The sequence below is a fragment of the Rhinoraja longicauda genome, chromosome 14 (assembly GCF_053455715.1).
Source record: "Rhinoraja longicauda isolate Sanriku21f chromosome 14, sRhiLon1.1, whole genome shotgun sequence".
Taxonomy (NCBI): Eukaryota; Metazoa; Chordata; class Chondrichthyes; order Rajiformes; family Arhynchobatidae; genus Rhinoraja; species Rhinoraja longicauda.
In genome coordinates, this window is record NC_135966.1 from 26,217,442 (window position 1) to 26,244,532 (window position 27,091).

Sequence of the window (27,091 nt, forward strand, 5' to 3'; positions counted from 1 at the left end):
ACGTTTCGGGTCGAGACCCTTCTTCAGACTGAAGTCTTGACGTACACTTGCTTATTGAGTTACAAGCAGTGAGATCAATCTTGATGGGAAAATGTGTGCCGCCTCTCTGCTCTGAATTAGGTCCAATTAAGCGGCACCACAGGGTCAGCGGCACCATCGGACACCGATCGTCCTGCCCTCTCGCCGCCACTCGGCCATTGCCCGACCGTGGTGTCCTCTCGTTCTGCGAGGTCCAGAAGCAAAGATACTAGAGGAACAAGATGGACCACTCTGTTGAAATTGCCTACACTGAAGTGTAGTACGCAAAGGAGCGAAACATCCGCCATTTTAGTAGGCAAAACCCGCCGTCCATTATGCCTCTCGCAGTGTAATCAATGTTTTGGGGGAACAGTATGCGTGACGATACCATAAAAAATGCAGAATATATCTCATCTATCAATTCACAGATTTTTGTTATTTTTCTTTTAAAATGTTTCTGCAAGTTTCTGCCTACTAAAATGGCGCCATGACGTACTACGGTTCTTAGGGTCACCCATTCCCTTCTCCCCTGAGATAGACAATAGACAATAGGTGCAGGAGTAGGCCATTCAGCCCTTCGAGCCAGCACCGCCATTCAATGCGATCATGGCTGCCTGACCTGCTGAGTTACTCCAGCATTTTGTGAATAAATACCTTCGATTTGTACCAGCATCTGCAGTTATTTTCTTACACCGTCTAGTTCCTCTAGTATCTTTGTCCAGAAGCACATGACGGAGAGGGCCCCGTTTCCGGCAGCTGAGTTCTGGGAGGGGCTGGCGGCGTGAAAGTGCAGGAAGGACTAGTGCGTTCGCCATGGGTTACAGCGGTCTCACCGTCCCCATCATTGTCCTCACCGTGTTCTGGGGTGTTGTGGGGGGCGTTGTGCCTTGGTTCATCCCCAAAGGACCAAATAGAGGGTGAGGCTTGAAGGTTGTTCGGGGGGAGGGAGGGGGTGATGAGAGGGATGGGGGCTGTGGAGGCCAGCAGTGGGACAGGCTCGGACGCCCTTCACTCTCGGCTCGATCTGCGACACAGAATAAATTGTGGGGCTCCCGAAAAGAGGCGAAACGTGGAGGTGGCACCTCGGGCACAAACTAGCGGGGTACGTGAAGGAGAGAGATCCCTGGTTTGGGGATACACGGGGTGTTAGTGGAGGAGGGGTAAGGACGATCCTGTCCGGGGACAGGAGAGAATTGGGGTGCATGAGACAGGCAGAAGTAGTTTGATGCAATGCCTCCTAATGTGAGGGCTAGGCTGAGTTGCGGGAGGAAAAAGACCGAAGCAATAGAATAGAAGCAATAGAAGAGCACAAGAAATCGGTACGCGAGAAGTGAGTGAAAGAAGCCCTCCTTTCCTGATGTGCGCAGTCTGGAAGAACTAAATCTGCGTTGAGGAAATGTGTATGGTTGCTTGATATTGATGACAGAAGGTTTTCGGGCAGGGGGTTGTAAACCAAGCACGTGATCAACTATTTATAGTTGGATTTAAAACGAATTCTGTCACAGTTTTTATTTTTGTATATGAGTGAGCATTTTGTAGAGTGTTTAAAATGGCAGTACAATATGTGGACCTAAAATTTAGGCAGTCAAATTTGATTTCCGCAGCAGTACTAGCAGTTATTTTGTATTTGCATAAGCACCTTGTGTATTAAAGCTGTAATTGATCTAAATATTTTAATAACTGATTTAAAAATTCAACTTATTCTCTGTCTATTATCATTTTTAATGTAATGAATTTTGCTGGGATTTAACCCAATGTAAATAGTGCACACAATGTAATGTAAGTGGTAAACTGATTTTGCAAAACATGTAGAATTAAAATGTTCCAAAAATACTCTAAATTAGCTTTGCATAACATTTTGTTTAGTAAGTTCTGGCAGAAAATAAAACACTTTTAATGTGTTTATGATGGTTTAAAATCTTCTCTCTTCCGCAGTGTCATTAATACTATGCTGGTGACGAGTGCTGTTTGTTGCTATCTTTTGTAAGTATCAACAATATTCCTCCTGAAGGGTATTTCAAGAACATTGTTATGTTGAAGGGTATTTCAAGAACTGATGTTTTCATTTAAAATTGTCAAGATCTGGGTGTTGCTAGTTGCCCTTGAGAAGGTGGTGATGGTGAGCTGCTGCTGATTCGGTGCAAGTACTCATTGCTGAGAAGTGAGTACTGTGATTTAGACACAAAGTGCTGGAGTAACTCAGCAGGTCGGGCAGCATCTCGGGAGATGCTGCGACCTGCTGAGTTACTCCAGCACTTTGTGAATAAATACCTTCGATTTGTACCAGCATCTGCAGTTATCTTCTTGTACTACTGTGATTTAGACCATTGTTGAAGGGCTGGCAATATATTTTCAAGTCAGAATGTTCTGCAACGAATCTGGATGACAACCAGGAAAGATAGAAGGGGTAGGCAGAGAGTGCAGGATTACTCTGTTGCTATTCCCCTCACTGACAAGTATATCATACTGTACACTACAAGGGCCAGGATGCGAGCGGGCAAGATCATCTCTGACCTCTCTCACCCTGGCCACAAACTCTTCAAAGCACTTCCCTCTGGAAGGCGACTCCGGACTGTCAAAGCAGCCACAGCCAGACATAAAAACAGCTTTTTTCCACGAGTGATAGTTCTACTCAATAACCAAAGTCTGTAGTCTCTTTTTTGCTCTGGTTTATTTTCACCCACATGTTTAGACCGTAATGTTGTATCCTTATTGTTTTGATGTGGTTATACTTTATTCTTAATTGTTAACTGTATGTTTGTGTTATCATTTGTGAGCGGAGCACCAAGGCACATTTCTTGTATATGCATACTTGGCCAATAAATGTATTCATCATTTTGGATCCTGTTAGAGGAGAGCAGCAACCAGATCTGTGGCACAATAATTAGTGATACAGCGTGGAAACTGGCTCCTTGGCGCAACCTGGCCAACATGTCCCAGCTACACTAGTCCCACTTGCCCGTGTTTTGCCCATATCCCTCCAGACCTGTCCTATTCATGTCTAACTGTTTCTTAAATGTTGGGATAGTCCCTGCCTCAACAAACTCCTCTGGCAGCATGTTTTATACACCAACCACCCTTTGTGTAAAAACGTTTTCCCTCGGGTTCCTATTAAATCTTTTCCCTCTCATCTTAATCCTATGTCCTCTGGTCTTCCATTCACTTACTCTGGGCAAGAGGCTCTGTGCATCTACCCGATCTATTCCTCTCATTATTTTATACACCTCTTTAAGATCACCCCTCATCCATTCCCACCCAAACCACCCCCTCCACAGGTACTTTCCCCTGCAACCGCAGGAGATGCAAAGCCTGTCCATATACCTCCTCCCTCAACTCCATTCAGGTACCCCGACAGTCCTTTCATTGAGGCAGAGGTTCACTTGCACCTCCTCCACCTTATCCACTGTATCCGTTGCTCTTGGTGTGGAATCGTATATATCAGCAAGACAAAACGCAGACTGGGCGATTGTTTTGCTGACCACCTTCGCTCAGTCTGCCTTGGTCTATGCAATCTCCTGTTTGCCAAACATTTAAACTCCCCTAGCATGCCCATACTGACCTTTGTCCTGGGCCTCCTCCATTGACAGAGTGAGGCCACACGCAAATTGGAGGAACAGCACCTTGTATTTCACTTGGGCACTTACAGCCTAATGATATGAATATTGATTTCTCTAATTTCTGGTAACCCTTTAATTCCCTCTCACTCCGTCCCTCCCCACCCTAGTCATCCTGCTAGTTTGTCTGTTTGTATTCATTCGTCATCACCATCTCCACAGCCAACAAAGGACTGTTGTGGGCTCTTTGGCCATCGGTGCTGGCTCTGATTTGTTTTGTACCTTTTCATACCTTCAGTTTCCCTCTCCCCTGACTCTCAGTCTGAAGAAGGGTCTTGACCCAAAACATCACCTATTCCTTTTCTCCAAAGATGCTGCCTGACCCACTGAGTTGCTCCATGATTTTGTGTCTATCTTTGAGGAAATGATAGAGGTGGCTAAAATGATATTTCAAGGTACTTGGACAGCTATATAGATAGAAAAGATGCTGACAAGCTGCGAAGGATGCAGAGAAGATTTACGTGGATCTTGCAAGGACTCAAGGGCCTGACCGAAAGGAAGAGGTTGAGCAGGCTAGGACTTTATTCCTTGGAGTTCAGGAGGATGAAGGTTGTAATCCCCTCCTTCCTCATATCGCAAATAGCAAATAGAACTGCACATAATTCTACAAGTGTGGCCTGGCCAGGCCAGTGTTTTGAAAACTATATACCTTTTTCAACACCCTATCTACCCATGCTACCATTTTCTGGGAGTGATGGAATCAAGTCTCCCTGTTCACATGTTTCCTGGTTTCATTAAACTTTGAGTAATTCCATTAAAATGTTCAATTTTGTGCTTGTATCCAGCATGCGCTATCTCAGCACCTCCCTCTTCCTGAATGGCCTTGCCACTCCATCTACCCCGACTTAACAGTGTCCCCCACTTTTCCCCTGTGCATGTGATCTTAGTTGCTGCTCCATCGGTGACATGGTCTTCAACTGTCAATGTTCTGAGCTGAATTTTTTTTTTCTAATTTACTCTGCTTTCCTTTTAGACATGTGCTTTGGTCATCTGTTATATCTCTGTGTAGCTCAGTATTCACATTTTTTAGATGTTTCTGAAGTGCTTTTGGACATTATTACGTACATGAACGTACATTTTTACGTATATAAATGTTGCTGTTGGCTTTTGGAAGGCAATCATTGCTTTTATGAAAAGGTAGAAATACAGACTACTGTTTTTGAAAATCATACTTGTTTAATGTTGATTATGGCTAATATATTTACTTGAAGACAATAATGCAAAAGTTTATTTTAATATGTATGTTACTGAAAATACAGCCAAAACAGTACACGATAGCGCAACAATTTTAGGGGCGCCTTACTCACGGTTCGCCTGCGGTGTGCAGTATCAAGTTTTGTTCAAATTATTGTGCTCTCATGTACTGTTTTGACTGTACATATATATATATATATGAATGAATAAGTTTATTGGCCAAGTATGTGCCTTGGTGCTCCGCTCACAAATGACAATATAAGATGAGATCGCTGGCGTCACGAGAACCCAACGGTTCCACGGGTAGTCTGGTAACAATTAAAACTGCTTTGCGGCTACAAGTCAAGTTATTATTCCCAATTCATTTGATTGCACAGGAAAGAGATTGTGTAATGTTAATTGCAAATATTTCCAATCTGCTAAAATAGAACTAAAACTGAAAATATTTCGGGTTGGGTTGCTGAAATTTCTGTTCTGATTATAAGCATTGTATGGTAACCTTGAATCTAGAGTATTGCATTAAGTGTTCAACTAGAAAAGATTTGCTCTGTAAACAGGATTTTGTGAAATATTTAAGTTGGTCGTTAGATCAACAATACTGAAGGGTCTTGACCCGAAACGTCACCCATTCCTTCTCTCCAGAGATGCTGTCTGTCCCGCTGATTCACTCCAGCTTTTTGTGTCAATCAACAATACTGATCTGCAGCTTATGCAGATTTCTACTAGTTAGGTTTGTTAAACTGAGGTATAATTTTGTTCGAAGGTAGACACAAAATGCTGGAGTGACTCAACGGAACAGGCAGCATCTCTGGAGAGAAGGAATGGGTGACGCTTTGGGTCGAGTCTCTTCAGACTGATAATTTTCTTCTGTTTCAATGTTGGGATAAGTTGGATTGTGAAATCTGTGAACAGCCTCTTTGTTTTAAGTATATCAAATTGTATGTGTGTTTTCATTAAATATGAAATAAACAGCAATTTCTTTCATGAGCCCCATTTGGAAATGGTGAAATTGCTGTTAGCTTTGTGGCACGGTGGCGCAGCGGTAGAGTTGCTGCCTTTCAGCTAATGCAGCGCCGGAGACTCGGGTTCGATCCTGACTACGAGCGCCGTCTGTACAGAGTTTATACGTTCTCCCCGTGACTTGCATGGGTTTTCGCCGAGATCTTCGGTTTCCACACTCCAAAGACGTACAGGTATGTAGGTTAATTAGCTGGGCACATGTTTTTAAAAAATTGTCCCTGGTGTGTGTAGGATAGTGTTAATGTGCGGGGATCGCTGGGCGGCACGGACCCGGTGGGCCGAAGGGCCTGTTTCCGCGCTGTATCTCTAAATCTAAATCTAAAAAATTAATTACTTAAGTTTTGGAATTCAGAAGTCAATGTTGAGTACAAGGTGGTATTTAGAATTCCTTCCAGGGAGAACTGTCCTTTGTCAAAACAGTTCCCCTGTTGAGGTAGACTTCAATCGAATTAAATCTAACTATGTTCTGATGTTTGGCATACATTTCCTAACTCCAATATTAGTGTTCGCTGGCAGCCATGGGCAATTTCATTCCTGCAGGAACACCAACAGAGGGCAGAGTGGAGTGGAGGAACAAAACCAATGTAATGAGTCACAGGGTAATTGCAGACCTGACCGTATTCTTACAGATTCTTGCAATTATTTTCAATGGTATCACTTAATGGTTCCATTGTCACTTCCTGAAAGTAATGAATGAGGAACAAGTGGGTGGGACTTGATTGGTTCTCAGTTTTGTAATTTTGCCCTTTTTAATCCAATTTCCTGTTAGCTACTGGCCATTTCATTATAATATCCTTTGAATTTTGTTCCTTTTAATTGTGCAGAATACAGAAAAGTTGGCAAGCAATTTAGCCAAATGTATTAATATTGCATGCTTCATGATAATTTTGTTACTTTTTTTACATCTGAAAGTTAACCATTGAAATGGAATAGCAAGGCACACAAAGCATAAAGAGATAATGTCAAAATAGCTGTGTTTGTACAGACAATGATCAAGTGTTCATAACTCTTTTTTGATTTAAAAAAATGTTTTCATTCCAACATTGTCAGCCAAATTGTTAGAAAATATACGATGCCTCCGTTGAACTTGTCTGTTGATTTCTAATCAATACGAGTTCAAGTGGACAGAGAAAATTAAAATGAGAAATATTTGATTTAAAAAAAATACTCATTGAGCAATCAACATTCGCACATGACTTTCAAAAACAACTATGCAGAACATCTTTCTTATGGCAGCTGAATGTATAGCACCCAGGGAATTAAGTAAGTCAAAGTGGAGTTTTTGTTTGCCCATTTTTCTGTCTTCAGCACAATTTAGAGGTCTGTTTTAAAAAAGTGATATTTATTGTATGGAACTTGAATTTCTTTAAACTTAAATCCTCTAAGGCATTTAAGTGTTGAGGCACACCTACCTCTAAGGCAGATATCAATTTTATATTAACTTCATAAATTATTCTATTTATTATACTAATCAGGATTAGTGAAGAGTCTAGGACGAGGCCATAGCCTCACAATAAAAGAATGTGCCTTTCGAAAGGAGACAAGGAGGAATTTCTTTATTTTGAGAGAAGTGAATTTGTTGCCACAGGTGGCTGTGGAGGCCATGTCAATGGATATTTTTAAGGTTGAGATTGATAGATTCTTGATTAGTAAGGGTGTCGGGGGTTATGGGGAGAGAAGAAGAATGGGGTTAAGGGAAAGATAGATCAGTCGTTATTGAATGATGTAGTAGACAATGGGCCAAATGGCCTAATTCTGCTCCTATAACTTATGAACATGAAAAATTAATACAGTAAATCATAGATGAAATTGAAAATATTTGTGCATGTGTTTCTTGTAAAAACTGGCAGATTTTATAAATGATTCTATTATACTAATCAGGATGAAGTATTGATATTTTGTCAGGTTAGATTTTAGACAACAATATTTCAGTAGACCTGTTTACGGTGAGAAAGGAGGGGACAGCTTCGTCACAGATAAAATAAAATATTTAGATTTCTCCAACGATGGGAAGAAAATGCAAATTTTTATTATTCATCCTTATTTTTTATTGTTTTCAGAGGAGGATGGGAACATCTCTCTATGCATTCCTTTGAAATTTTGTCTCGACACTTGATGCAAAATCTCTTATTAAATAGTGCAGTCCAAAGGAAGTGATTTGGTTGTAGAAATTGGAAGAAATTGAAAGGTCATTTTTTTTAGAGTTTGGCAATGTTGATGCAGAGATCATGTATCCTTCTTTGGAATGTATGTCCAGAGCCAGGCTCAGTCCAAAAATAAATGGTTGACTATTTGGGGTTTAGATAAGAAGACATTTCTGCACATAGCCAATAATCTCTCTCCAGACTTTGTGATGTCTCAGTTGCTCAGCATAATCAAGATATGGTACAGACCTGAAAGATTAGTCATAGGTTAGGATAGGAGATTGAGGTGAGACTTCGGAGGTTTATAAAATCATGAGGGGCATCGCTGGACATAATAGATAAGAGGAAAGCCACTGTCTTTTTCCCCAGCATAGGAAAGTCTAAAACTGGAGGTACTTGGGCTTGACATGAGAGGGGAAAGACTTGAAAGGGATGTGAGGGCCAATTTTTTCACACATGAAGGATAATAGATATATGGAATAAGCTGCCAGAGGAAGTGGTAGAGGCAGGTACAATGATGACATTTGACAGGTATTTGGACAGGTACATAGATGGGAAAGGTTTGGAGGGACATGGGCCAAATGCGGGCAAGAAATTTCTTGATTTAAATATTTGGGATCATCCTGAGTGGATAGGGTGGAAAGTGAAGTTTTTAACACCACCTTTCGATTTTTGTTTTTTGGGCCTTTGTTTTTCTTTGGTACTAGACAATTATTTATAAGATATCTTAAACTTGAGCCCTTAAACTGGTGTGTGCAACAGAAATTCCAAACCAAATCTCTTATAGTACTTGATTGTCGTAATTTCTCCCAATTTCCACCCTGCTCTTACTTTCGCATGTTCATCTGTGTTACTTACATTTGTGGATTTTATTTGCCTCCATAAGAATACGTCTGTGGCCAATAACTACTTCCAACCTGTTGAATGCATTTGCAACATGGTATTCTCTACATTGGAGAAGTCAGAAGCAAATTGGAAGACCTATTTTAAAAATCTCTTCATTTTGCAAGAGTAACCCTAACCTTCCAATAGTTTGCCACGTTAGTTCATCCTATTTGCATTTTAACATGTAGCTCCTACTCTGTTCCAAGAAAGCCCAATGTAAGCTTCAGGAATTAATTAAGAATCAACATTTTTAAAAAGTACAGTGCTAGAATAACCGTGGGTTGGGTGGGACCCTGGAGAACATGGATAGGTGATGCCTCGGTTCGGGACCCATCTTCAGACTGAATTCATTAGTTTCATTTGTGCAAAGTTAATGTTGGGTTGAGACAATATGAAGGTTGTCGTTAGGTTGAGTCGTTTATGAAGTGTAACTAGTCACGGTGCTACTCTGAAAGAATAATACTTTTTCCTTTATTACATTCAAACAAAAGTTAATAACTGATCTGTTAGATTCTTGACCTTAGTAAAACACAAACCACTTTTAACAAGGAAGCCAGCTACCTTTAAATCCAGCTAGCTTTATCTGGGTCTGAATTGGCTGTAAGTCAGGTTTTCTTCTTGTAATGTAGTACAGAAGAAAATCTGTATAATTACCTTGTTCTTTATTACAAGTACTTTTTAAAAATGTTGATTCTTAATTGTACCAACATGGGAATTTTTTTTAAAAAACACATTAAATAATGCATACATTAAAATACTTAGAACAGTCTAGTGCAGGAACAGACCCTTTGGCCCACAACTTGTTCAAAGAATAAATATTTGTTCATATTCTTTTGAATTTCTGAAATTGATCCAGTACTTTGAGCTTAAATTTGATTACTGAATTTGCAATCTACATAAGATATAAATACAACTTTATTTGACAAGCTTACAAGTTGACCTCTGCACTATGTTGCAAACATGAAGCAGAAATCCTACTAACACTTAGAAATGATCAATGACTCTGGTTAAGGAATTTCTCTCAAATCTGACTTAGAGTGGGAAACCTGGTTACATAAATGGGTTTTGGCTGCTCTTAATCTAAACTTATTGTTGCTACAATATTTGAGAATTTTCCCACATGGCTGGTGTCTCCTGCCCCCATTTTAGTTGTATTTCCCCGATGATCAATCATACCACCTTTCATTTCTTTGCACTTGTGAATTTCTAATTGGTACGGAATTTATTTCCCCCCAACAATTTTCAACCTAGCTCAACAATTATGTAAACAAAATAATTGAAGTTACTGACACATGGAGGTCGAGGTTGTATCGAGGAATTAAGAAATGGTAGAGAAATTAAACAGGTTTTTGGACACAAAAACAGAAATGCCCCTGGAAATAATAGGGAACAAGTAGGAACTGAAATAAATCACCTTTTATAGAACAAATGGAATTAGAAAAATTAACAAATGTTGACAATTCCCCAGGACCTGATGATTTTTATCCTGAAAGAAATGTATGGTGAGTTATGAGTTTTCATGTTCCAAAAATGCTACAGTTCAAATGCAGTTCCTCTTGATTAGAAGATGTAATCCCACTATTTAAGAAAGGAATGGACAGTGAAAACAGAAAACCAAAAGCCAGTTAGCCTGACATCAGGTGGAAGGAAAATGCTGGTATCTCTTACCCAGGAAGTGATAATTAGGGCACATGGAAAATAATAGGATTGTTAATATTGATTTATAAATAATAATAATAATGCATTTTATTTATATAGCGCTTTTCATATACTCAAAGACGCTTTACAGAGATTTTGAGAACATAGGGAAATGAATAAATAGATAAATAAGTAAATAAATAAATGAACAGAGAAAGGAGACAGAAGGTGAGGTGACCTTCAGTGGTTGAAGGCAGTACTGAACAGGTGAGACTTCAGCGATGTTTTGAATGTGGTGAGTGTGGAGGAGTCTCTAACGGTTTGGGGTAGTGAGTTCCATAGGGTGGGAGCAGCGATGGAGAAAGCCCTGTCCCCCCAGGATCTGAGTTTGGTCCGGATGTGGGGGGATAGGAGATTGGCAGCGGCAGAGCGGAGGGTGCAGGTGGGAGTGTGCATGTGGAGGAGGTCGGTCAGGTAGGATGGGGCCAGGTTATGGAGGGCTTTGTAGGTTATGAGGAGGATTTTGTACTGGATTCTCTGGGGGATGGGGAGCCAGTGGAGTTTATAAAGTACGGGGGTGATATGGTCACGGATCGAGGTGTGTGTGAGTAGACGGGCAGCGGAGTTTTGAATGCATTGAAGTTTATTGATGATTTTTGAGGGTGCGCCATAGAGGAGGCTGTTGCAGTAGTCCAGACGGGAGGTGATGAAGGCGTGGATGAGGGTTTCTGCAGCTGTGGAGGAGAGGGATGGACGGAGACGGGCAATGTTTTTGAGGTGGAAGAAGGCTGTCTTTGTGATGTGTTTGATGTGTTTGTCGAAGGAGAGGGTTTGATCAAGGATGATTCCAAGATTCCGGATGTGAGGTGAGGTGGATACTGGGAGACCATCAATGTTGAGGATGAAGTTTTGGGTGGATTTGGTGAGCGTTTTTGGACCAATGATGATGATTTATATTGGGGAAATCATGTTCGACTAACGAGTGGAAATTTTTTGAAGTTGTAAGGAATGGAATAGATAGATGGTGGTGAACCAGTGGATTTGGTGCATTGCACTTTCAGAAGGCTTTCTATATGATGCCAGAGAGTTGAAACAAAATTACATTACCCCACCCCTTGGCCCCTTGCAATGTCCTCATATGGATTGAGAATTGGTTAACGGACAAAAGGGGAATAAATAATTCTTTGGTTTTTGTGTTCTTTGTTATATTTTCCCCCTGGCAATGGTATCTTGAATAGTCTCAAAATAGTTGACTGATCAGGCTAGAAATGTGGAATTTCTTCAGTGAATCCCTTCACAATAGAGCTGTCGAGGTGCTGAGTGTATTCAAGACTGATACATTTCCGTATAGGAAGTGAAGGTCGAGTTGCAGTCAAATAAAAACGTAATCTCACTTGGCATATTTTTTATTAGGGCATTTTTAACAAGGATTTATGTTGGGAGAATCATGTTTGACAAAATGGCATTTTTGATAATGTAGTTACACTTTCAAAAGGCAAGATATGCAGGGATATTGCAGGAAAGTGGCACCAGGGTAAATAGTCCATACTTCCAATTGAACAATGTAGAGGTAGTCAAGTCAAGTTTATTTGTCACATACACGTACACGATGCGCAGTGAAATGAAAGTGGCAAGGCCTGCGAATTGTGCAACAAAAATAAATTACAGTTACAGCATATAAATTAAAGTTAATACAGAAAAGACAAAATTTAGTCCCTGGAGTAATAATAGTTAACAGTCCTGATGGCCTGTGGGAAGAAACTCCGTCTCATCCTCTCCGTTTTCACAGCGTGACAGCGGAGGCGCTTGCCTGGCCGTAGCAGCTGGAACAGTCTGTTGCTGGGGTGGCTCATAATCTTGCTTGCTCTCGATCTACACCTCCTGATGTATAGGTCTTGCAGGGAGGCGAGTGTAGTTCCCATGGTGCGTTCTGCCGAACGCACTACTCTCTGCAGGGCCTTTCTGTCCTGGGCAGAGCTGTTCCCAAACCAGACTGTGATGTTGCCGGACGGGATGCTCTCTACAGCCCCAAAGTAGAAGCATTGAAGGATCCTCAGAGACACTCTGAATTTCCTCAGCTGTCTAAGGTGGTAATGGCGTTGCTTTGCCTTACCCACCAGTGCGGCAATGTGTGTTGTCCATGTCAGATCCTCTTTGATGTGGATTTAAAACCCAGGTATTTAAAACTGCTCACCCTATCCACAGTAGACCCATTTGTTTCCAGTGGCGTGTATGTCCTTGGATGTTGAGCCCTTCTAAAGTCCACAATCAGCTCCTTAGTTTTTTTGACATTCAAGAGGAGGCCCCACCAGAGTGCCAGATCAGTCACCTCCTCCCGGTAGGCCTTCTCATCGTTGTCGGAGATACGGCCTACCACCACAGTGTCATCAGCAAACTTGATGATGGAGTTTGAGCTGAACCTGGCCACACAGTCATGTGTGTACAGGGAGTACAGTAGGGGGCTAAGGACGCAACCCTGGGGGGATCCTATGTTTAGGGTGAGGGGGCTAGATGTGTGTTCCCCCATCCTGACCACTTGGGACCTGGTGGTGAGAAAGTCCAGGACCCAGGCACACAGAGGAGTGCTAAGCCCTAGTTCCAGCAGCATCTCAGCCAGTCTGGTGCGGACTATGGTATTGAAAGCTGAACTAAAGTCAATGAACAGCATCCTCACATAGCCCCGCTTCTGGCTGTCCAGATGAGAGAGAGAGACCGCATCATCCGTGGACCTGTTCGGACGGTATGCGAACTGTAGTGGGTCCATGTTGCGAGGAAGGAGGGCACAGATGTGCTTCTTGATTAGTCTCTCAAAGCATTTCATGACAACCGAGGTGAGGGCCACCGGTCGGTAGTCATTTAAACAAGCTGGAGAGGCATTCTTTGGCACCGGTACAATAATGCATTTTTGAAGCATGCAGGGACCATGGAGAGGTTAAATATTGCCAAGGAGAGGTTAAATATTGTGGTGAGCACTGGAGCAAGCTGGGTAGCACAAAACTTTAGTACTCGCCCAGATATACCATCTGGGCCTCCAGCTTTCCTCGTGTTCACACGCGTCAGAGCCCTCCTCACATCGTGCTCGGACACTGATAATGTGTGCACATCCCCGGCGGTGGATCCCCCTCCAGCCTCGCTAGCCAGCGCCATTTAATAATGCAGTCATCTGTACTATTTAACTGTATAATTATTGAATGTTACTCCTGTGACACACTTTAGAATATCTTATTAGTTGCCTAATGCATTTAAGTACCTGGGTGCACTCTTATTAACAAACAGACTAAACAAACGCCTTGAGAAGAAAAATACAATGAGGTTTTCAATAGGTTTGTAACTGGCGACTTCAAACATTTTCTCTGGTCACACCAAAGTAGCATCAGAGTGAAAATAATTAACAAATGCAATTTGCATAACATGCTCTGCAAGCAGAAGATAGATCAGATATTTTTCAGGTGCAAATCTGAAGTGGGTGATAAAATCTGGGTGGAAATAAATAGGTGTGTGCATCATAGATGAACCAAGAGAGAAATGGCAAAACAAAAGTGCTGAAAACTCGGGTGCAGAAGCAGACAGTTAGATATTAGGATGATCAAAATTTTGGTAAGGACTGCAAAAAAGATTGACAAAGGGAGGCTAGCAAGATGGAAAGTCATTAGGAATGCTGAAGGGATAGAAGGAAACTTCAAAGCATAATGATATCAATTTAAGGGATGGTTGCCAACTGTAAAGTTACACATGGAATGTGAAAATTGGATTAATGAAAGTACAAGTGAGAAACTGCAATGCGAGGTCATACAGTAGGTCACTCAGAAGAGGATAGCTAAGATGTAACACAGAAATGCTGAAGTTCCTTCAAGATTAAGAAAACTACTGGTATTCTGGGTTTTTGAAATAAAATCACTATGTAATACCCGAATCCTGTATTCCTATTGACATTGGAGGATGGGCTTGGGCTGGAATGAGCAATGTTACAAAAGGCAAGGTTTCTTTAATTTCCTTCTGAGTAAGGTTAAAACAATGATTTTCTTTGTGCAATTCTTCTGTAAATGGGTTATTTGGGGGGGGGGGGGGGAAGCTAATGTGACTTGTATGGGACAATTTATGATAAAATGTGAGAGTGAGAAAAGCATAACAATGGGTTATTTGAGAAGCACACAATGGCTGTTGTAAACCAAAAATGAAAGGCACTTTTGTTGAACAGTCTGTTAGTCGATATGTAATTTAGGAAATGGTCTAGATTCTGGGCAGACTTCCTCTTTATTCATCAATGAATTCTTAACATTTTGTTCCCTCATTTGGATTCTGATGTTGCTGTTGCAACCAACCACCTATGTTCTGTTCTTGTCCTGTGGTTCACAGGAAGCCAGGCATACCATGCACTTATTTCTCTGATCTGCTGTGAAAGAATGGTCTTTTGTTCTGCACGCTACTGGATTTAAAGTATATGAAAGATCATACTTATTGTTATTCTACTTATTGTATATCAAGTGCAGCACATATGTAGATATGAATGTTACATTGATTACACCTCCCACCCTCCCTATTGACAGGATGCCACACCTAACTCTCAATTTCTCCATTCCTGCCACATCTGCTCCCAGGATAAGGCTTTCCACAGTAGACATCCCAAGATGTCCTTTGTCTGCAGTAGTTTTCTTCCTTGCTATTGCAGATGGAGCCCTCATTCATGTCACCTGTGTCTCATAGTGCCATTCTTACTCCCTCTGCTCCCAGACGGAACAAGTATAGTGTTCCCCAAGTCCTGGCCTTTCACCCCACCATCCTCTGCATGCAACACATTCACTGACACTTCCCCCAAGTTCAATGTGAATCCACCCCTAGTGGCATCTTCCTGACCCCACACCTTTCCATATAGACCACTCCCTTGTTCACTCATCCCATCCCACCCAACGCGTCCCCAGGTACTTTTCCTTGCAACCACGGAATGTAATACCTGACCCTACATCACCTCTCTTGCATCCATCAACGGACTCTGGTAGCTCTTCCATGTGAGACATGGGTTCACGTGCACCTCTTCCAACATTCGGGGTTTCCAATGTGGCCTCCTTTGCATCATCTTGACAGGGTGACTGTTTCAGCGAACACTGGCGCTCTGTCCGCCAAGGGCTGTGGGATCTCCCGTTGGCTAACCATTTAACCCCTCCATTCCCATGTCGGCCTTTGTGTCCTTGGCCTCTTCCATTGCCAGAGTGAGGCCACCCACAAACTGGAGAAACAGCATCTCGTATTGGATTTGGGTACCTTGCAACCCACAGGAACATTGAATTCTCTGCATTCGAGTAATACTACCTTGTATCTTTTTTTTTTCCCATGCCTCCCAGCCCAGTGTGCATCCATTTCTCCCACCATTTCCCAACCCTCCTTTCTGCCATTCCCCCATCACCTTGATTCTTCTGCTCCTTCGTACACTCATCTCCCAAATCTAAGTTTTGATTTCTCCTTTCCCCTTTATTCCAGCTCGTTCCTCTCCTCCCCTGACCTTCCCACATCCCTCCCTCCGGCTTTATATTTAATTCCTCTCATTATCTAGCACCCGTTTGTCTCCTTTTCACCCCTAGCCTTTCTCACTTACCCCCCTCACCTTATCCATAAAACTTGCCGTGCTGAAGATAGATCCTGACCTGAAATGTCACCCATCCATTCCTTTTAAAGATGTTGCCTGACCACAAACAGTTTGTTTTGTTTAAGATTCCAGCATCTGTGGTTAATTGTTTATGCAATTATTGTGTGAGAGGTAAGATGCCTTAGTCCTAGTCATACCTTTGTTCCCACATTTTAATGACATGCAGGGCTAATAGTGATTATTACTTGTCTGGTGTGCACAGCACATTGTTTCTCTTTTGCCTGTTATCTTTGGTTGCATTAGTTGAATACCTGTCTTTTGACTGAGGTTGAGACGTAAATGTCTTCTCAGGCAAGCAATTCAATGCAATGTTGTATGAACTGTGTATTAATTGTTTGGTTTTCTCATAAAGCATTGACAGCTCTGAAAGATTCCACAGCTATTCAGCTATTCTCTTGGTCTTTTGCCTTGTTGGTGTTTGTGGGTCATTCCAGTGTACAACTTATTTCCTTTCCATTTGTTTTCTTCCACAGTAAAGCACTTTGGGGTATCCTGTATGAGGAGTCCTAGTGTCCTTTCCTTTTTTGAAAGTGACTTTACTGGTATGCATCCCTTACATGCCACTCTTCCCTCTGGTCCCAAATGAGTGAATTTAGATTGTTTAGTTCTAGAACCACATCACAAGTGAACTTGTGCAGGACATAATCTTTCAATTCTGCCAATTATCCTATTTATCATATCCATTGGTGAAATCAGCAAACACAAATCAGCTAAATGAAAATCTAACTGAATGATATATTCTCATTTTAATTCTCATTCTTTCCCTCTTTCAACAAGATACGGAATTCAAATGAATATTCTACACTAGCCTTTTTGTGTCTGAATCTCAAGCTATTCACATCCTCAACTTAGTTCTTATCTCTGCATTTGCCTCAATTCATAGTACACCATATTTTATTGATGGATATTGTATACGCAAGGAATAAAATTTACATGGTGGCTCGCTCAAGTTGCTGGATGAGCAACCCAAAGATTCAGTGTAAATTCTAACATGATGTGAGATTGCATTCGACAAATCAGCTTGGTCGATTTGTCATCTAGCACCTCGCAAATAGACTGAAAGACTATGAATTATTGTAAAGGCTCCAGCTATCCTTTTGGTAAAGGAGCAGCAGATCTTCCTATGTAGACTATATATGCCCTCTGAAAAATTAACAGCAATTGTGGAGGTACTTTCCAAACCAGCAAATATTGCCTCGCAAGACTGAAATGATGTTATAATTGATAACTACACAAGATTTGACCTACTAAAACATCAAATTAACTTCCTGCTTTAAAAAAAAAAAGATTGTTCTTTGTTAATGGTCCCTTTAGACACACCAAAAATTGACCAGAATGCGTCAATCCCTTTCCAATTCTGGCTCTGACATCCTACTTGCAGATTATGTCTAGCCCCATCCTGTTATTGTAGCCTGTTGCGGGCTGGACCCTAGATGACAATCTGACGACATTGTGGTGAGTCCAAGCAATATAGCTAAAATATACCGACAGATTTAAATGTGTAGTTTGGATGGTAACTGCACATACCTTGACCTTAGCTGAGTGTTCTTTAATTAGTTTGCTCTACTCTTTTATTGTGAAGTTTTGAATTATATAAACCTAATAAGATAGTGAATAATAAATCAAAGATTTGACAGCAACATAAACCATACTAACTGCTTCCACGTGACCTGTTTACAGCCTTGTGCAGGTGCCATGCTGTTATGTTAAAAAGTAGTGTCATGGAACAGGTGTTCTGTCCATTTTGACATTTATTTGCACGTGGTCATGAACTTGATATCCCTGAGTGGGACCATTGGTGACTCAACTGATTTATTTCATTCTCATGAGCTTGTAAACATTGTACCTAAACCCTCTACTTGCAGTTCACTTCGATGTCTATTATCAGCAATATTGTGTAACATCTGCTTTGATCATATGACATCTGGGCAATGAACAAAAGATATCGGACCATAAACCACATTATTCCCTATTAAAGCTTATATATCTGAAGAGTGAACAATCAATATTTATGTATTGCTGGATTTCTGTATTGCTAGTGATTTTTTTTTAAGGCAATGATTTAATTTCATTAAAAGACAAACCATTTAAAACGCTGCAACTTAATGTGTGATAAGTTGTCTGTTATGTCATTCTGCCAACTGGAGACAAATCGTGAATATTACCTTTGTTGTTTTCAGATTTTTTATGTAATTAAAGGTTGGAATAGAGATCCTTCTCAGCTAGATCTTCTTTTATTTTGCAGCTGGCTAATTGCAATCCTGTCCCAGTTGAATCCTCTATTTGGTCCACAGTTAAAAAACGATACGGTCTGGTACTTGTTTTACCAGTGGCCTTGAATTCATCAGCAAAACCCGTTTTGTGGAGAAGAGGTGAGCTTTTTTGAGGAATTTACACAATATAAATTCTTTGTTTTAGTGTAGCTTCAGTGTGTACAATAATAATATTTCTGAGCAGAGTAATGACCTTGACATTTGTTTTAAGGACTGGCAGATTACCCAGTTATTTGTTTGGGCGGAACCTAACATGTCAGGTATTTAAAATAAAACTATTTGCACTCAAATTGAAAACCAAATTAAGGTTTCAGACTAATGTGGATCCTTGTAAGCCATTGCATAGTTTAGAAAGAACAGAAATGAAATAATCTCAACTGTGGGCTGTGAAATTGTAGCTTTGTTTTGCTGAATAGCATAACTAAAATAGAGCATGAAAGTGATAACCTGATTTGTTTGATTGTACATTGTGAGCACAGCTGGCTGTAGCCTAGTAATGACAAAGGCGATGGGGCGGAGGAGAAAAGTGCAGGGAATGGAGGGTGTGGTATAGGGCTGACAGGGGAGGGCTCTAGGTATGAGAGAGAAATTAATTGTAGCAAAGAGCATGTGGATGTCAAAAAATTATGTTCACTGCTAAAGATTTGTTGGGTCAGAGCAATTACCTGGTTAGAAAAGCCCACTACTAAAGCAGGGTGTTCTGGTTTGTGCTAGTTTTTCACTGCAGTCTTGCCCCCATCCCACTCTTCAATTGCTGAATCCTAGAACATTTTACAAATAATGAAACAATTCTTGGTGGTGAGAGGAAGGAACAGCTTCAAGTCCTCCTTCATTATTGCATCTTTCTCTCTGGTACTATTTTCATGAATCAAGAATGCAATCTTTTTCATCAATTATAACTGTGGGTTATAACAGTTTTAGCTTTGCCTCTGGTTTCCACTCTTAACATGTTTGTGGTTTTGATTTAGCCATGTGTGGAAGAGTAAATGAATGTGTGAGAACTAATAATGTGGATAACAATAACCTGCATGAAATCATCCTCCAGATAACTGCATTTCATTTTCAGTTTTGTCTACATCAAAAAGCTTGTCAAACAAAATATGCTTTTGACAATACAAAATGAATACTTGTCAGCCACATTAATTTTTTTCAGCAATGTTTATTAATTAGCTGGAAATTGAACCAAAAATGTATGCTGAGTAATGTTAGACAATAGGTGCAAGAGTAGTCCATTCGGCCCTTCGAGCCAACACCACCATTCAATGTGATCATGGCTGATCATTCACAATCTGCCCCATTCCTGCCCTCTTCCCATACCCACTGACTCTGCTATCATTAAGAGCTCTATCTAACTCTCTCTTGAAAGCATCCAGAGAATTGGAGTCCACTGTATTCTGAGGCAGAGGATTCCACAGATTTACAACTCTTAGTGAAAAAGTTCTTCCTCATCTCTGTTCAAAATGGCCTGCCCCTTATTCTTAAACTGTGGCACCTGGTTCTGGATTCCTCCAACATTGGGAACATGTTTCCTGCCTCTAGCGTGTCCAATCCCTTAATCTTATATGTTTCAATAAGATCTCCTCTCATCCTTCTAAATTCCACTGTATACAAGCCCAGTCGCTCCAGTCTTTCAACATACGGCAGTCCTGCCATTCCAGGAATTAACCTAGTGAACCTATGATGCAATCCATCAATAGCAAGAATGTTCTTCCTCAAATTTGGAGACCAAAACTGCATACAGTATTCCAGGTGTGGCCTCACTAGGGCCCTGTACAACTGCAGAAGGACCTCTTTGCTTCTATACTCAACTCCTCTTGTCATGAAGGCCAACATGCCTTTAGCTTTCTTCACTGCCTGCTGTACCTGCATGCTTACTTTCAGTGACTGATGAACAGGACACCAAGATCTCTTGGTACTTCCCTTTTTCCTAACTTGGCACCATTCAGATAATAATCTGCCTACCTGTTCTTACCGCCAAAGTGGATAACCTCACATTTATCCACATTAAACTGCATCTGCCATGCATCTGCCCACTCACACAACCTGTCCAAGTCACCCTGCATCCTCATAGCATCCTCCTCACACTTCACACTGCCACCCAGCTTTGTGTCATCAGCAAATTTGCTAATGTTACTTTTAATCCCTCCATCTAAGTCATTAATGTATATTGTAAATGGCTGCGGTCCCAGCACCAAGCCTTGCGGTACCCCACTAGTCACTGCCTGCCATTCTGAAAGGGACCCATTAATCCCTACTCTTTGTTTCCTGTCTGCCAACCAATTTTCTATCCATGCCAGTACCCTATCCCCAATACCATGTGCTCTAATTTTGCCCACTAATCTCCCATGTGGGACCTTATCAAAGGCTTTTTGAAAGTCCAGGTACACTACATCCACTGGCTCTCCCTTGTCCATTTTCCTAGTTACATCCTCAAAAAAAATCCCGAAGATTAGTCAAGCATGATTTCCCCTTCGTAAATCCATGCTGACTCGGAACGATCCTGTTACTGCTATCCAAAATGTTCCCCAGTTTCTTCTTTTATAATTGACTCCAGCATCTTACCCACCACTGATGTCAGGCTAACTTGTCTATAATTTCCCGTTTTCTCTCTTAAAAAGTGGGATAACATTAGCTCCCCTCCAATCCATGGGAACTGATCCTGAATCTATATAACATTGGAAAATGATCACCAACGCGTCCACGATTTCTAGAGCCACTTTCTTAAGAACCCTGGGATGCAGACCATTAGGTCCTGGGGATTTATCAGTGTTCAGTCCCATCAGTCTACCCAACACCATTTCCTGCCTAATGTGAATTTCCTTCAGTTCCTCCGTACCCTCGGACCTCTGTCCACTAGTACATCTGGGAGATTGTGTCTTCCTTAGTGAAGACAGATCTAAAGTACCTGTTCAACTCGTCTGCCATTTCCTTGTTCCCCATAATAAATTCACCTGCTTCTGTCTTCAAGGGACCCACATTTGTCTTAACTATTTATTTCCTCTTCACATACCTAAAGAAGCTTTTACTAACCTCCTTTATATTCTTGGTTAGCTTGCCTTCGTACCTCATCTTTTCTCCCCGTATTGCCTTTTTAGTTATCGTCTGTTGCTCTTTAAAAGAGTCCCAATCCTCTGGCTTCCCGCTCATCTTTGCTATGTTATAATTCTCTTTTAGTTTTATACTGTCCTTGGCTTCCCTTGTCTGCCATGGTCATCTCTTACTCCCCTTGGAAATTTTCTTCCAATTTGGAATGAACTGATCCTCCACCTTCTGCATTATTCGCAGAAATACCTGCCATTGTTGTTCCACCTACTTCCCTGCTAGGGTCTCTTTCCAGTCAACTCTGGCCAGCTCCTCTCTCATGCCTCCATAGTCCCCCTTGCTCAACTGCAATACTGACACTTCCGATTTTCCCTTCTCCCTCTCAAATTGTAGATTAAAACTTATCATATTATGATCACTACCTCCTAATGGCACTTTTACCTTGAGTTCCCTTATCAGATCCGGTTCATTATACAACACTAAATCCAGAATTGCCTTCTCCCTGGTAGGCTCCAGTACAAGCTGCTCTAAGAATCCATCTCAGAGGCACTCCACAAACTCCCTTTCTTGGGGTCCTTTACTAAGCTGATTTTCCCAGTCTACCTCCATGTTGAAATCTCCCATAACCACTGTAGCATTACCTTTGCGACATGCCAATTTTAACTCTTGATTCAACTTGCACCCTATATCCAGGCTACTGTTTGGGGGCCTGTAGATAACTCCCATTAGGGTCTTTTTACCCTTACAATTCCTCAGTTCTGTCCATACTGATTCTACATCTCCTGATTCAATGTCACCACTGGCAAGGGACTAAATATCATTCCTTACCAACAGAGTGACCCCACCCCCCTCTGTCCACCTGTCTGTCTTTTTGATAGGTCCTATACCCCTGAACATTCAACTCCCAGCTCTGGTCCTCTTGCAGCCATGTCCCTGTAATTCCCACTACATCATACTTGCCAATATCTAACTGAGCCTCAAGCGCATCCACTTTATTTTTTATACTTCGTATTCAAATACAACACTTTAACTTCGGTATTCATCTCCCCTCTCACACCGGTCGTTCACTATTGGCCCTGACCTTACTCTCTTATACCTTCTCGAACTTTCCTTCCAATTAATTCGGGAGTCTTTTGCAACTTTTCCTGTAATCATTTCCCCTTTAACTCCATCTTTATATTCCCAATTTGTGAACCCCTTCCCCCCCCCCCCCCCTCCCCCACTATTTAGTTTAACCCACATGTGTAGCACTAGCAAACCTGCCTGCCAGAACGTTGGTCCCCCTCCAGTTAATGTTGAGAATTAGCTGAATTATCTTTTGCTCTAGTCGATTATCTAGGTGTTGGTGAACATTACCCACAGTTTGGGAGATTAAATATTTTTTACATGTATCCACTTGTACACTCTGGTACATGTTAAAATTGACTCAAAGTGGTAATGAAAACTGCACCAAAATTTCAATTGAGTTGTACTTGCATAAATTAAAGATTTCTAAGTAATTGGGGTATGTTATTGCCAGGCAGCAATAAATCCATAATCCCCCTTGCATTATATTAGAAACCATGCACTGGATTTAATTCAGTTATGGAATTTTGTTATCCTTCATGTTCAATCATCTTAATATTGCTGAAAATGTTTGACTTTACAAATGGGAGTTGGTCATTTGAGACTTGTGGTCATTGTTGCTATTCTGGAAGTAGCTGTGACAATTTTTGGTTTGCTTTTGAATGTCGAGCCACTTTTTCAAATGCCACTAAAAATTCATTAACTGTATGTTCATCTATGAAAATATGTCTGGTGGAATCTTGCTCACATTTTATGCACTGTTTTTCCTTTACAGAGAACGAAAATACCTTTTTAAAAACTACAAATGATTATTTCTTCTGCATCTGAGTAACATAAAACTGGGAACTTTTCCAAACAGCATTCAACAGCATGGATCAATTTGAATTCAGCATTCTGATTTATGTGTGAACTGGAATAGATGATACTTGGCAGTTGAAGTAATAAAACTAACAAGTATGAATGTTTAGCAGCAACTTTGTTGTCAACACAATTAGATTACAACTAAGAATTTTGAGCTTATCTTTTACAACATTTATACCAAAGATTTAAAACAAAATAGAACTGACTGGAAATAATGTTCTGTATCAAACAAATAATGATTTTGTGATATTTTTGTACCAATCTAATTGCATAATTGCCTTATGAAAACAGAACCAATTAATATTTTGCAAATTTTGATTTTACTATAAAACCACTTTAAATATCAAACAATGTAATAAATTCTTAACAATACACTCCACTGCCTCCTCTCTATATTAAATAGTTATACATTATCCTTGCATTGACATAATGTGCAAGTGCCAAATCCTGCATTTAAGAAATTAATTGAGTTTAACTGAGAAATTATATTAATGTTTATGTTGTTTGTAAACAATTTGACAGTTTTTGGGGGCAAAAGCCTATTCAGATGAGGCATGTAAAAGTAAACTTGAAATCATTAACTTTGTCGTATATAAACATTCAGCAAGTGGCCTTGCTGTGGAATGAAAAGTAACTTGTAATTTGTCTGAGGATTTTAAAAAAATCACGTTCTTACTTGTTCTATGTTTAGGGCTCATGATTTAAATTATTGCTAGAGTAGCATCAATTCTGTACTTGGAATAACACCTGGTATGTTATTTGCAGTAGTGTTTGGGTTTAAACAGTAAATTTGCTAATCTTGCTCATGTGAAGTTCAATATATGGAGAAAACTACAGCAAAAAATTATAAGATTAAATATTAATAAAAAGGTTAAATTGGACATAAGCATGAGGAATTATTTCAATTTAAAATCTAGCAGGCATAAGCACATTGAGGTAAAGAAATTAGATCTTATCTGATGATGTTGAAAAGGAAATATTTCCTGAATTGCTGTTTTCTTTCAAATGATTAAATATATGCAAGATAAAATTTGTTACACTGAGATGTAGTGGTCACTTAGCAAGTACAAATTTGCAGCCTCCAACAAAGAAAGCTTTAAATAGAAAACCAAACTTACTTGTGCAAGCCATTGACAAGATTGCAGTTAAAATGTTATGTACATTTCTGGGCATTTTGTTAAAAGACATCTGAGCCAGTAAAAACTTGCCGTTTGCAGTTTGGTACATTTTTTAAGTGTTGCTAGATGTGGGATTTACATACATGCAGAAGTCCTGTACTTGCTGGCAGCTCTTTGACATCTTTTAATGGGAGGAGAAACAATCTCATTCCTCCCTTTGTTTCCCTGTGCTCCTGCAGCTTCTCTCCCCCCCTCTCTCCCCCCTCACCCCCTCTCTCCCCCCTCCCCCCCTCTCTCCCCCCTCTCCCTCTCTCCCATCTTCTATTTACCATTCAATTCAACATTAACTTGCACTAGGGGTTTATATTGTAGCTGATTAACTTAACAGCCCTTTGTAGCATGAGGGAGGAAAATTGGAGCACTCAGAGGAAATCTATGTGCCCACAGGAAGAATGTGCAAACTCTGCACTGACAGCACCTGAAGTCACGATTGCAACTGGGTCCTTGGAGCTGTGAGACAACAGCACCAAGAGCTTTATAATTAGTCCAAGTGCACTAATGTGGGGGAAATTCTGAGCTTACTGTGATAGAATGTAAATGTGCTAGGGAATCTGCCAGAGCTATAACATAATTAACTTTGTTTCTGAAATGATTACATTTAATGCTATTGAAGGTTTTTACTAGAAAAAAAAAGTTGAATTTATGATGGATTGATCCTTTTAGTAGTCGTGAATGTCCCTGACAATTGAACGTTCAAAATCTTTTTTGCAAATTTGACAAGATGAGGGGTTAGCCAACTGTCAAGTCGTCCCCCCCCCCCCCCCCCCCCCCCCCCCCCACGTGCTGTTTCATGGGTGAGATATGTTCTGGCACACCAGATGATCAATTTGACCTGAAGACTCTGCACAGGCCCTTGCTGTTTTGGACTGCATTGGCTTTGTACAGCAACTCTGGAAAAGTCGGACTTGGATCTGGAAAAGTTGTTTTCAAACTTACCATCTGGTTCAGACGTGAGCCTGGCAGTTCGTTGTTGGCAACATTTTCTGGCAAGCTGTAGTTATGAGGAAAGACCTCTTCATATGAATGACTAAGGACAACTGATATTTCAAAATTACTAAATGATTTGGAATAAGTACCAAACAGTTTCTGCTAGAGTAGTTGACAAACAGTAGCCCAGGGATTAGTAGTGACTAGACCAAGTGGACCTGTTGGGCCAAACCTTCTCCTGCATTGGTGCAGCACCCTCTCCCCCCCCAGCCCCCTCCCTCCCTCCGAGATAGATTTACACAATAGGTGCAGGAGTAGGCCATTCAGCCCTTTTAACTGGAAATTTAACCAAAAATGTATGCTGAGTAATGTTAGACAATAGGTGCAAGAGTAGGCCATTCGGCCCTTCGAGCCAGCACTGTGATCATGGCTGATCATTCTCAATCAGTACCCCATTCCTGCCTTCTCCCCATACCCCCTGACTCTGCTATCCTTAAGAGCTCTATCTAGCTCTCTTGAAAGCATTCAGAGAATTGGCCTCCACTGCCTTCTGAGGCTGGGAATTCCACAGATTTACAATTGACTGAAAATGTGAATAACTTTAAAAATATAACACCGATTCCAATGAAACTTCTTCCATTAGCACCAAAGGGACGATAGTGAGTAAGGTGGTCCTAAAATTGTTGTGCTATCGTGAACAAACAAACAAGAGTTTTAGTATATAGATGGGTAGGAATGGCTTTAGACCTGTGTAGAGAATGACATCCAAAGTGGAAGTTGAAGATCTCGGGTTGCAGGAATGGATTAGAACAAAACTTTCAAAAACTGCTAACAGTACAAGTAAAAATCTAAAAAGGTAAACACTTACTAGAAATCTGAAAAAAAATAGAAATACAGGCTGAACCTGTGGTTCAACATATTTTGAATCTGTAGTGCAGATCTGAACTAATTAATTAGAGCTAAAATTAAATAAACTGTACTAATCCATAGCACAACTTTTGCAATCTCAGGTGACAGTATTACACAAACTGCAATGTGGGTAGTTCTTGGATCCCTTGTGCGACCCGGTGTGTCGTATATACTTCAATTCTCCTGCCCAGAGGAAGATGATTGGGGGCAGTTTCTGTGATTGGCATCAGGTCAAAAGGAGGCTGGATTAGAGTTTCAATCTGTAATCAATTTGGGCTGCATTCATAGAGAGGTAAAGAATCAGTTTTAGACTGATGACCTTTGATCAGAAGTTCTGTTGAAAGATTGTTGACCTAATACATTAATTTTCTATCCCCACAGAAGTCTGCATTACGAATGTAGTGGTCAAATAAAAATCTCTTTTGTCTAACAGTGTCCATGATTCTATGCAGATGTTCCATGAGAGTACACTTGCTAGAGGGAGAACATCCAGAGAGAACTCCTGTTCCTGCTATGTATAATGTTGGAGTGAGAATTGGGAATATTTTGATCTCACTTTGAAAAGATGGATTTATTGGATTTGAATATGCTCCTGGACTATTCTTCAAGTGTAAAAAAATGCCATTGTTTCCATTGTACTATGAAGGATTAAAACACTAAGGTAACATTGAAGCACCATCTC

The 27,091-nt window shown here is 40.7% G+C and overlaps 1 protein-coding gene across 2 annotated transcripts; it reads left to right on the top strand.

The window, feature by feature from the left end:
• Positions 1-781: 781 nt before the first annotated feature.
• Positions 782-25,331, top strand: atp6v0e1 (ATPase H+ transporting V0 subunit e1). 2 transcript variants are annotated; one of them, XR_013548089.1, is made up of 5 exons: positions 782-935; positions 1,954-2,001; positions 18,400-18,526; positions 18,639-18,687; positions 23,310-25,331. XR_013548089.1 is itself a non-coding variant. In XM_078411600.1 (4 exons), exons 1-3 carry the CDS (start codon positions 832-834, stop codon positions 18,491-18,493), a joined length of 246 nt encoding a protein of 81 aa, XP_078267726.1. In that variant the 5' UTR covers positions 782-831; the 3' UTR covers positions 18,494-18,526; positions 23,310-25,326. The 2 variants fall into 2 exon arrangements, 1 of the variants encoding a protein (XP_078267726.1); XM_078411600.1 differs by lacking the exon at positions 18,639-18,687 and having other exon boundaries at positions 23,310-25,326.
• Positions 25,332-27,091: the final 1,760 nt, after the last annotated feature.

What these genes read in the sequence shown, in the direction of transcription:
- atp6v0e1 (XM_078411600.1), top strand. Translation starts at nt 832, where the DNA reads ATGGGTTACAGCGGTCTCACCGTCCCCATCATTGTCCTCACCGTGTTC. An exon ending in CCCAAAGGACCAAATAGAGG is followed by an intron (nt 936 to 1,953) that starts GTGAGGCTTGAA and finishes TCTCTTCCGCAG; the next exon opens with TGTCATTAATACTATGCTGG. An exon ending in GCTGTTTGTTGCTATCTTTT is followed by an intron (nt 2,002 to 18,399) that starts GTAAGTATCAAC and finishes TTTATTTTGCAG; the next exon opens with CTGGCTAATTGCAATCCTGT.